At 45.7% G+C, this 12,042-nt stretch overlaps 1 protein-coding gene across 1 annotated transcript in view; it reads right to left on the minus strand.

The window, feature by feature from the left end:
- The window catches only part of LOC125443630 (E3 ubiquitin-protein ligase MARCHF6), a 101,783-nt gene that overhangs the window by 13,891 nt on the left and 75,850 nt on the right, over positions 1-12,042 (minus strand). Inside the window, exons 16-18 of the mRNA XM_048515869.1 lie at positions 9,149-9,268; positions 6,023-6,123; positions 5,540-5,677 (exon numbers count right to left, since the gene is read on the minus strand). Of these exons, the coding sequence (XP_048371826.1) occupies positions 5,540-5,677; positions 6,023-6,123; positions 9,149-9,268 (359 nt within the window). The remainder of the gene's footprint in view (positions 1-5,539; positions 5,678-6,022; positions 6,124-9,148; positions 9,269-12,042) is intronic.

Here is a 12,042-nt window from a genome sequence, read left to right on the forward strand (position 1 = left end):
GCAGTGGCTGGCTCTGGTGGCCTGACCTTTCTTCCAGACCAGGCAACCTTCTTCTGGGCTGGGGACTTTCCCAGCATAGCCACTGACCTCCTTTGTGCCCCACAATACAATCCGGTGCAGCTTGGAAGGTCACCAAGGCAAAACTGGGGTCCTTGCAAGACCCCCCTCCCCTGCCATATTTGAGGAACTGCTGCTCTTGCTTGGCCTCCTCTGGCCTTGTGTTTTCTGAGTGGTGAATGTCCTCAGTGGAGAAGAAAAGCAGTCTGGCCCTGTTGTGGTTTTAGGTAATCAGGGGTGCTTGATGGGTCAGGAGCTTTACTATGGTGGGTGGTCGTGACTTCCTTGCAGCTGCGTCAGGACTGTTCTGGCTCTCCGGTTGGGAGCCATTGCTGGATGAGCAGGTCACCTCCTGCTAGAGGGGGCTCTTTTCTCCTTTTTGGAACCATTGTGGGTTTTCTGGCCAGTGGGCCTGCGCTCCGTCGGTAGGATTTTGCTGTTTTGGGAGCCACTGCTGAGGAGGGGCCCTGCCTTCTGCCAATGGAGCCTCTATAGTGCCAGCGTTTCCCTGCCTCTGGGAAAGCTATTTCATGGCAGCTGTTGCTGGCAAAAGGACCTTCCTTCTGTCTGTGGGACAGCTAGTTTTTCCTGCATTGCTAGGGGGATGGGTACAAGTGCGAGCCACTGCTATGGGCCAGCATCCCTAGCGAGCCTTTCCCTTGCGAAGGGTGTGTAATTTTCTCATCATAAGAGAGAGGGGGGGGGGGAAGGGAAAGAGGGGAGAGAGTTATATACCTGCCCCTCCCCCTTTGGTTTTCAGTGGCAGCACTGGTGACGGGCCTTACCCTGGGGCTTCTGTGGGCGACATTACAGTCCTGGATCTGCGTCTTGGTAGCAGGAGTGCTCATTGATTTAAATAAGTAAATAAATAAGCAAAGAAAAAAGAATAGAGTGAATGAATAACAAGGAAAAGGGTTGCAAAGGCAATGTCACCTCCTCAAGAAAGCTTGCTGAGAGCAGAGATTCAGGGACTCCATGGGTGACTCTTTGTAGGACCGTGGAGACACCCAGGTTTTTCCTTTGCTTTCTTATTTCCAGGTTGACATGATACCTCCCAAGAAAGCTGTGTAGCAAAGCAGAGGGCAGGTGGCTACATATTCCCACCCACAGATCCTGAAAGGGAACAGCCAGGGGCCCAGTAAGACTCAGGCACAGCAGACTGGAAAAGGCTTGGCCCACCCCTCCTCACAGTGGTGCCTCTGCAAGAACCAGCAAGCCTACCCTGCAAGGGCCTTCACAGGTGGCAGAGTGCCTTGTGGAAACGGTTGAGCAGATGCAGCGCAGGAGCAGGCCACCTGGCCCATGCCGGTAAGTCCAGAAGGAAGGCTTGAAGCGACAGGAGGCTGGCCAGAAGGCCGGGCCATTGGCACAAGGGCCACCATGTGTCGCCGTCAGGCGATTCCTCCTCTTCCAGTAGATTGGGGGAGGATCCCCCAGTGAGGCACATTAAGCCCAGCAAGAGGTCTAAGAAGTGCAGGAGAGTGCATAGACACAGGGACAGGAGGGACAGTGAAGGACCATCAGGTGAGTTCTCCTCAGAAGAGAAACTGGGGGCCTCCAAAGGGGTTACTGGCAAGCTGAGGTTCACATCCTGTGATTGCTGGCATGGGCCTGGGGGATCCGCCAGGCATAGGGCTGAACAGGGTCCAGGCTGAGGGCAACGGAAGCGACAGTTTCTCCATTAGGTCCAACTACCAATAAATAATGAGAAACAACCCCCCCCCCCCCCAGTTCTACATTTGTCATGCAAGATCCATGAGAATATTTTGAGAAGGCTGTTACTTGGATGTGTTCTCCCTGTCAAAACTTGTGGCTGCTGAGGAGAGGCACAGTCTGTTGTCTCAAAAGGAAAGAGTTGGGAGTGCAGACAGCCCATTCAGCAACTGGACAGTAGATTATACTGTTTATGGGGGAGGGGGATGATGTCTGCTAACCCCAACTGGGCATGGCATCTCATCAACCACCAGGACATGATCCTCATGGTCAGAGCTCTGACTGGGGATGCAGCCACAATGGACTTTGATGAGGAACTGGGCAACAGGGCCTCCCAGAACAAGAGAACCAAGTGGGACCTTTCGTTGTAAGGCTTTGTTCCACCTGGATGGGCTCCACTTAATGGGGGGGGGGGGGAGAGGATTTCTGATTGGACACCGTTCAGCACAGTCTAGTGAAGTGGTTGCAGCTGCAGGAGCATTGGTGGGAATTGGGCGGCACACCCAACAATGGCCGTCATAACAGCATGGCGCTGGATTCTTGCCGGGGGTTGGGAGGGGTGGCTCTGTGGGTCCCTTTAAGGGATTTTGGGGTGAGTGCTTTGGGGACATGCCCAGCTCAGGGGCTGTCAGGTGTGCCTCACCTTGAGTGGCAACGGGACCACTGAGTGGTTGGAGTCCATGTGGAACCCATCTAATTGCCATCCCAGATGTCTTTCCTCCTTGCCCAGTCGGCTAGTTGGCTGGTGGAGGGTGGAGGGGAGATCTCAGAAGACAAGTTGGGTTGCCTGATATTTGCTGGATGACAGGATGGTGGCCCCATGCTTTGCCATGAACACACTGCTGTTTTCAATAAAGTTGTGGCCATTTCTCTCCAGCTAAGGTTTGGCTACTCTGTGACAGTGGCTCCGCCTCCCCATTCCTTTCTCCCTCCCTCACACATGATTAAGGATTCCAAATCTGAAACAATCTCTGGACCCTACAACCCTCTCTTGAGTGGACATAAGCCAGGATTCTAAATCTAGATTAAACTGGCTACTTCAACTCCAATTCATGAAGGCATTTGCATTCAGAAGTAATAGAGAACAAGTGAGTTTGGTTCAAACAGGAGAAGAATGAGCCACAAACATGGCAAGAAGTCATATTTATGTACACCACAGCTGTAGAATATTTGGCATCTCTTGCAAGTAATTGCAGGAGCAACATAGTTGCACCATTTGGTTACTGTGTGTTAATGCAAGACAGCTGTTAGTTAATGAGGGTGACCTTTAATGTCTGCATATTATGGTGTAGCTTGTATGCTCCACATCCATCCATCCATCTCTCTCCTCTCCCTTTTACCTTTTTTGCTCCTTATGCTGCATGGTTGTGTGCTGTGCTGCTGTATATTTTTTCCTTATTTGCTTATTGTGTAAGCTGGCTTGCTTGCCAAGTGCTTTCTAGCACATGACCACCATTTTGTCTTCCTCTTTTTGTAAATATATTTTTATAACCTGACTTTTTATACTTAGAACTTTATTAAAGGATAACTCCTTTTTATAACTCTGCTACATTTGTTTTTACTCTGCTAAAGAACTGGGTAGTTTCAGTTCTTCTATCAAGCTCCACTGGAACTCATTGCGACACCTGAGTGCAGCCTCAGATGGTGAAGAGGCTAACTTGGTTGTGTCTCAAAGCCTCAGGTTTTCCTTGTGATATTTTTAAACATATTGTCTTTCCACTAGAGACATTAAATTTCTGGAAATTTTGAAGCCTTGGGAAAAACCACTGATTTGGGGAAAAACTGAAATCTATGCAATACTTATTGTCCTATCAAACCTAAACTAATTTACAACATAACATAAAATGCTTCATTTATAACATGCTTAGCATATAATATTGCAACATTTGACATATTTATGGAATTTAAGCCTTGGTTTTCTATAAGCAAGACTGTAAATATACCCAGTGCTTAAGAGAAATTTGCAAGTTGATGCACCCTATGCTATCTTAGTACATGTTCCTTAGTTTTTACTGAGAGAGCTCAGTTTTCCAAGGAATAATTTTTTTCCAAGGCTTTGGTGCAGTTTCTGCCTTACTTCCCTCTGATTTTTCCCCTCTAGCAAGTTAGGATAGTAAACTTCTTCTTACCCAATCTGTGGATATATGTTTGAGAGGTGGTCAACCAGGGGCGTAACGAGGCAAACTGTAGTCCTGGGCAAAACCTGAGTTGGATGCCCCCCCACCCATGGGCGGCCACTCCACCATGACCAATTTTGTTTTGTACCAGGACATTGGTGCCTGCAGGGGGTGCATTTTTAGAAATATCAGGACCAGAATTTCAGCGTATCATCAGGAGACTGTCCTTATGCTACCCCCCATGGTTGGTGAGGTTTGGTTCAACGAGTCTAAAGTTATGGACTCCCAAAGGGGGTGCTCCATCCCCCATTGTTTCCAGTGGGAGCTAATAGGAGATGGAAGCTACAGTTTTGAGGGTCCATAACTTTGGCCCCCCTGAACCAAACTGCACCAAACCTGGGGGGTATCATCAGGGCAGTCTCCTGATGAGACCCTGAAAGTTTTGAGGCTGTGACTTTAGAAATGTGCCCCCCAGCCTGCAACCCCCATGGACAGCAATACAGAAAACTCAATACAGAACAAAGATTCTTGGGCAAATTTCTGGGATGTTCCTGCAGGGGGCGCATTTTTGGATGTATCGGCACCCAAATTTCAGGGTATCATGTGGAAACTGTCCTGATGGGACCCCCCCAAGTTTGGCGAAATTTGGTTTAGGGGGTCCAAAGTTATGGACCCTCAAAGGGGGTGCCCCATCCCCCATTCTTTGCTAAGGAGATGGGGCTACCCTTTTGAGGGTCCATAACTTTGGACCCCATAAACCAAACTGCACCACACTTGGGGGGTGCCATCATGACAGTCTCCAGATGATACCCTGAAATTTTGGTGCTGATACCTCCAAAAATGGCCCCCCTGCAGGAACATCCCAGAAATTGCCCAAGAATCTTTGTTCTGTATTGAGTTTTCTGTATTCCTGTCAATTCCTTTGTTCTGTATTGAGTTTTCTGTATTCCTGTCAATTCCTGCAACCTGGGGGTTGCAGGCTGGGGGGTGGGGGACATTTGGTGCCGCTAGCCTAAAAACTGCGCCCCCTGCAGGCCAAAAATGGAAAACCACTAAAAATACCCCAAAACGAACCTTGCATTTTGATGCCCACCTCAAGGTGGTGCCCTGGGCAGCTGCCCACCTTGCCCAATGGGCATTCTGCCCCTGTGGTCAACCATAAATCAGGTCAGAAGGAATGAAAGATCTGCATGCTCCCTTCATGAAGATGAGGTATCTTTCCAGATACAGAAATGTATCCTTGGATTTAAGTGCTGCTATTTCTACAGAGTCTGTTTATTGGCTATATGGATGAAACCTAACATATGCCCAATTTGCCTTTAAAAGCATTTCACTCATTCTAATAGATAAAGTATTTCATAGGAGGTTTTTTCTGTACTCCCCAAAATTCCCATTTTTTCCAGCTGAAAAAAACTGAAAAAGGGTCATGGGGAAAACATTTTCCCCCAGATTCTTCCAATCACCCCACCCCCTTCCCCCCGGCCTTCACATCTCTAATTTCCACATGCAAAGAAAGGACCAGGATCTCTGTCCAGAAGGGTGAACTCAACTGCTGTACAACATGCACATGTACCATTACCCCAAAGCAGCTAAAACAGGATCAGTTGAGAGAGCAGCAACTGAGATAGCTGAGGGGTTGAGCTTATACTTACAGTAAGAACCCAGCAGTGACTGTCCAGGCTCGCACAAGGCCCTTCAACCACTGCCTTGTGTGTCCTTGTTCAAGCAAAGCTGGCAGGACCACCTGAAGTAAAAGGAGCTCCAGGGAAAGTTCACTCACAGGAGCATCGCTGTTGGGAAAAAGAGACACTGACATTACAGAGGAGTAATTATTAAATCATTATTGATTGATTGATTTTTTTCACACACATGCAGCCAAGTAGTTCTGTGGTTACATAAAAAAGTACTGTAAGTACTTCATTTAAAGGGCTCAAAGAACTTTGTAAAGTAAAAAAATTCAGATAACATGTACAATACTCCTACAAATGATAGATTTAATGGAGCATCTCTTGTTCCTACAAAATTAAAAAAACAGAATTCTAACATTCTTCAACCTTCACATATGTAAAAACTGAGGAAAAACACTGAAGCAGTTCACAGTTCAAAGTTGACTTTTTTTTACAAAGTAGTCTTACCTGTAAAGCATTACATTGTAAGGAAGAAAATTAGGCAGAAGATATTTAATAATTCGTATAGGAAGCCATAGCATGAGCAAGACAATTGACCCAAAGACAATCTGCAACAAGAAAGAAATGCTGTAATGGTTTTTCCACATTTTTCTACATTTTCTACCTTACAACCTATTCACACGTGGGAACAATTTGGTCTGGAGAATTGTGAATTAATTGTGAGCATGCACACTCCTTCTCCCCCTTCACATCAGTTTTACTTCTGTTAAGCAGTTAACCACAGTCTATCATGGAATCCAGCTGAGCAAATCACATTTAGCACCTGGCAGACAATCAGAATCAGAAGCCTACTTTGAACCACTGTTTCCACGTCTGATTTGGAGAGCAAAGGCTCACTGCAATTGGCTGATTCAGACATCACAGCCAATTATGAAGGATGCTGATCAGGAAACGGAAAGGGAAGCTGCATGTTAGAGGAAACAAGCAAGTGCACGGAAATCAAAATCCAGTTTGCTTACAACCATTTTAGGATTTCAAAGGCACACTTTCAAGCATGTGTATTAAAAAATGTTGCTGAAGCTGAATTCTGATCTTGTTTGTTTATCTCCAAGGAGTTGGCCATTTAGTAGACTTGAACTGGAAAAAACCCTAATGCAATTATTTTTAGTACATGATTTTTAAATGACAAGAGAAAGTTTATTACTCTGTGTTTGGTTTCGCAACATTAATCCAATAAATGGACTCTGAAGTATTGATCAGTCCCATTTATTGAATAGGCATCGAAGCACCACATTTGGCAAAGCCCGTTCTGACGAAGCTAGCCTTCACAGTCCCCCTTATCCCCTGCAGAGAAACCCACTCCCGTTTTCCCAAGAGTTTGTGAAAAACTTTGAAATGAGTTTGTGAAAAATCTTTGGAGCTAAGGCACCCCAAGGTCGACGGCAGATAGCAAGAGAAAGCCACCTCGCTTCCTGCCCTACAAGATAATGAATGTACCAAAGTTCCCATGGGACAGGAGTACCAGGGGAAGCCTCATTGTCTGGAAAGTGTGTGAAGCAATAAAGTAAAGATCAAGGAAGAATGCACAGATAGCAGTGGATACATATAGCAGCCTGGTTACATATATATTTCTAGCAGCAGCAATTTGTTATTTAAAGTAGTTGTACAGTTCTGGTAACGTATCTCAATCACCTAGATCTCTATGATCTCAGCGCATACAGGAATAATGTTTATGATAGGAGGCATAGAATCATAGGGTTGGAAGAAACCACAAGGGCCATTGACTCCAACCATGAAGGAACAAACACATGAAGGAACAAACACACAATCAAAGCACTTTTGACAGATGGCCATTCTGCCTCTATTTAAAAACCTCCAAAGAAATAAACTTCACCACCCTCCAAGGCAGCGTATTCCACAGTCAAATAGCCCTTACTGTCAGAAAGTTCTTCCTAATGTTAGGTGGGATCTCTTTTCCTATATTTTTAATCCATTGCTCCTTATCCTAGGCCAGTGGTGGAGAACCTTTGGCACTCCAGATGTTATGGATTACAATTCCCATCAGCCCTGCCAGCATGGCCAATTGGGAATTGTAGTCCATAACATCTGGAGTGCCAAAGGTTCACCACCACAGTCCTAGGCTCATTCCGCATGGGCCAAAAACAGTGGTGTGAAAACGGTGTAAAATGGTGTAAAATGGTGTAAAATTTGTCCACCAAGAACTTGCGGTGTCTGCAGGGGTGTAGAAAGCTGGAAAAAAATATATTGGACCTTTTAGGTGCTCAGAGTGATTAATGATGTGACAGCCGAGTTACAGTTGCCTAAAATCTTGAAGTCTGTACATCCTGTTTTCCATTGCAGCCTCCTCAAGAAGGCGCCTCCCCCGGATGACTGGCACCCTTGTCCGGTGGCGCCCGCCCCTGTTGAGGTGAGGGGCGAGCCTCACCACAAGATGAAAGAAGTGTTAGATTCCCGGGTGCATCGTGGACGGCTACAGTATTTGATCGCTTGGACCCATTTCCCGCCTGGGGACAATGAATGGGCCGATTCCGTACATGTCTGAGCCCCTCGCTTGGTGAAGGCGTTTCACCGGGCTTACCCCAATTGGCCAAAATGGGGGGAGGTCTTAAGGGGGGCGGAATGTCAGGACCATGTCTGTCAGTATCTTGATGTCTTGCTGTGTGTGATTTAAAATTGTTTTCCTGTTTCCTGTTTCCCTCTTCCCTTCCTAACAATCTCCTGTTAGCAATCTCCTGGCGCCAGCCCATCTTCAAAGAGGTGTGAAAGGTTCCCAAGTCCTTTGTAGCTTTGTAGTAGAAACTGTAATGGACATTTGGTGTGGGGCGAAACGGGGGGAGATTAAAAGACATAAGTCCTGGATCTGAGCTCTCTAGCTCAGATCCTGGATCTGAGCTCTCTAGCTCAGATCCTGCTATACATTCCGTGCGAACCATACAAAAAGCACCCTGTTGTTTCATCATTAAAATAACTGACTCACAACTTTTTTTTAGCAATCAAAAACACAGCAATTCCAACAAATACCCAGGAAAAGGAGCTGCAACGCAGACATTTTTACAACTGCTGAAATTTAAGCTTTTAAAAAATGTTTCCCAAAAAATCCAATCCTTTTGCAGGAACAGCATTTGAGGAAAAGCATTAGGAGAAGGCAGGAGTCACTGGAAAAAGGCAATAAAGGTGGGAAAGTTGAAAGCGACAGGAAAAGAGGAAGACCCAACATGAGGTGGACTGACAGTTTACAGGAAGTGGCAGACCTCAGCATGACCTGAGCAAGAGCAGCAGCGCCCAGAGCCCTTCGGGGGTGGGCGGTTTATTAAATCCAATAAACAACAACAACAACAACAACAACAACAACAACAACAACAACAATAATAAGGCTGTTCACGAGAGGAAGTTTCAGAGGACACTCACTCACCAGGAATTAGAAGTGACTCGATGGCACTTAACATATAAACAGCATTTGGGATAACATTAGTCTCTTTGGAACCTAAAACTATTCCAGAGTTTATTCCACAAGAGGGGATTACAAATAAGTGAATAAAAACAAACATCAACAATAACAAACAGTGGCTTTAGTAACATAACCATAATTTCACAAACTGGAAAAATGCTCACCACTGATAGAATAAATCTTCTGAGATGTCTATATATAGGTAAGTGAATCATTTCTTGAACTGGATTAAAGTCTGGATCATTTAAATTCCTCAAAAACCACAGGACACCTGGTCTAAGTACCTGAAAAAAGGAAACTGACACTAGTAAGGAAAATACAAAAAGCAACATTAACAGCAGAAGCGTTAAAAAGTTTGGAATTAATTTTTCCTATCATTCAGCTTTTAATTTTAGAAACCAAAGATTCAATTACTTTTCATCATGGCATAAACCCAGTCAAAATATTATATCCACACACACCCCAACCTGCCCAAAGTGAAGGAGCCACTTTCACATCATGACAAAATGGCTGTGTGGAGACGCTGGCAATCCCGGAGAAACAACTTAAATCGAGTTATGCCCATAGATGAACACAGATTGGCCAGGTGGGGAGAGGAGGGGGGGTGGTGGAGAGGGGAAAAGAGTTGCAACACAGCAGAAGCAGCCAAAGGTTGGCCGCGGGGGTGGGGGGTGATGGGAAGTCGGGGTATGGCATCTCAGGGTGGTGTTACGAGTGGGGCAGACATTGGGGCAGGCCCTGCGCTTCCACAGCATTTGGACAGAACCACTGATAACGACCATGGCATGTGTAACGGGGTCACTTATATTCAAGGCGAGGGAGAGATATTTTAACCCACCACTAGCCACCAATTGTAACGGGACGGGTGGCCTACAATCAAGGTTCCCCTAAACTGACCAGTGGGGTTTCCTTTGCCACCCAAAATATCCTAGGCTAGTGTTCAGGGATCTTCTTTTTTTCCTCTGCTGCCACCATTAAAGGGAAGGAACTAGGAATCCCCAAAAAAACTGCTGCTGGTTGCCAAATATATAAAGGATCCCACCTCACATTTGCTCTTGGTCTGAGGGGAATGTCCTTAAGAGTCCCATATACAAAAAATGGAGGGAACTCAAAATTAGCTGGGATTCTAGTCTCTCAGACAGGCACTCTTCAACCTCTCACACACAAACGCAGGCTGGCATGAGGGTAACTTGAACACAACAAATGAAATTTATTTTGAAAACAAAAGAAAGCCTTCTTAAACTGGCTCAGAGAGGTACTAACGCTTGATGGTTCCAGAGAGGTTCTTTTCACTTAAAAGTTACAGAGCTTCAGTTGTTATTTAGGTTTCTCAGACTTAACCCACACTGCACCAAAAAGCTACTTCCCTTCACAGACTCTGCTCTCCACTGAACACACGCAGGTGTCTCTCAGAAACAACTTGGCTTTTATATACTGTATATACTCATGTATAAGTCGAATTTTTCAGCACATTTTTAATGCTGAAAAAGCTCCCCTCGACTTATATGCGGGTCATTAATTTTTTTTGGTGTTTTTACTTTGCCGGCCAGCAGGGGGCGCCATTTTTATGCTAGCGACACCAAAATTTCAGGGTACCCTCAGAGGACCCTCCTGATGATACCAGTCAAGTTTGGTGATGTTTGGTTCAGGGGGTCCAAAGCTATGGACCCCCAAAGGAGGTGCACCCATTTCCCATTGTTTTCAATGGGAGCTATTAGTAGATGAGGCTACCTTTTTGAGGGTCCATAACTTTGGACCCTCTGAACCAAACTTCACCAAACCTGTCTGTTCTCATCAGGAGAGCCCCTTTATGATACCAGCCAGGTTTGGTGAAGTTTGGGTCAGGGGATCCAAAGTTATGGACCCCCAAAGGAGGTGCCCCCATTCCCCATTGTTTTCAATGGGAGCTATTAGTAGATGAGGCTACCCTTTTGAGGGTCCATAACTTTGGACCCTCTGAACCAAACTTCACCAAACCTGTCTGGTCTCATCAGGAGAGCCCCTTTATGATACCAGCCAGGTTTGGTGAAGTTTGGGTCAGGGGATCCAAAGTTATTGATCCCCAAAAGGGTGCCCCATCCCCCATTGTTTACAATGGAAGCTAACAGTAAATTTTCCATTTCTGATAATATCCCTCTTAAAATCTTAGTTGGGTTACATTTGGACATACAGATGATGATGAGGAATCCAGTTTTGAAGGATTTTAACTCCTGTGTTTTAGCTTGGTTGCTGATTGAGCTAAGGTTTTTGTACTTTTAAAGTTACTGTTGAGACCATATTGTTCTTGTTGACCCTCTTTTCCACTTACAGAGCCAGTTTACTGTTTTTCTTTGAAATAAATATTCAAAAACATTTAAACTACTGATGCCTCAATTGATGTAATTTTATTGGTATCTATTTTTATTTTTGAAATTTACCAGCAGCTGCTGCATTTTCCACCCTCGACTTATACGCGAGTCAATAAGTTTTCCCAGTTTTTTGTGGTAAAATTAAGTGCCTCGACTTATATGTGGGTCGACTTATACACGAGTATATACGGTACTTTACTTTTCCTCACAGACAAACCCTTGACCTTATTTCTTCCACTACCCACTGTTTCACACACACACAGTCCTGGCCCTGTGAGTTTCAGGCATTACACAGCCTACCTCACTCACTCACAAACACCAAACCCTCTCTGCCTAGAGGTTTGGGGGCTTCCCAGACTGGTATGGTACAGGGGCTGGACAGACTCCTGGATCTGGTCAGTGTCTACTGACAAGCCTCTGGCCGGCGCTTCGCTCTGCACCAAAAAGCCAGTGCCGTCTATCCTCTCACAAGCTTCCTTTGCTTGAGGAGAGTCACCAGAATCCTGCCAGCTATCTGAGCTGGACCAGAGTTCCTTTTCCCCAGAGGCAGAGCGGGGAGACTTCCCTCCACAGACTCTGCTCTCCACTGAACACGAGCTGCTCTCTTCAGAACTCCCAACGGAGAACTGTCTGACAGGCTCTCTCTGTCTTTCTGTTTATCTAGCAGCGTTTTAGCGCCCCCTTACATTGGCCAAGGGCAACAGTGCCTT

The sequence above is a fragment of the Sphaerodactylus townsendi genome, linkage group LG14 (assembly GCF_021028975.2).
Source record: "Sphaerodactylus townsendi isolate TG3544 linkage group LG14, MPM_Stown_v2.3, whole genome shotgun sequence".
Taxonomy (NCBI): domain Eukaryota; kingdom Metazoa; phylum Chordata; class Lepidosauria; order Squamata; family Sphaerodactylidae; genus Sphaerodactylus; species Sphaerodactylus townsendi.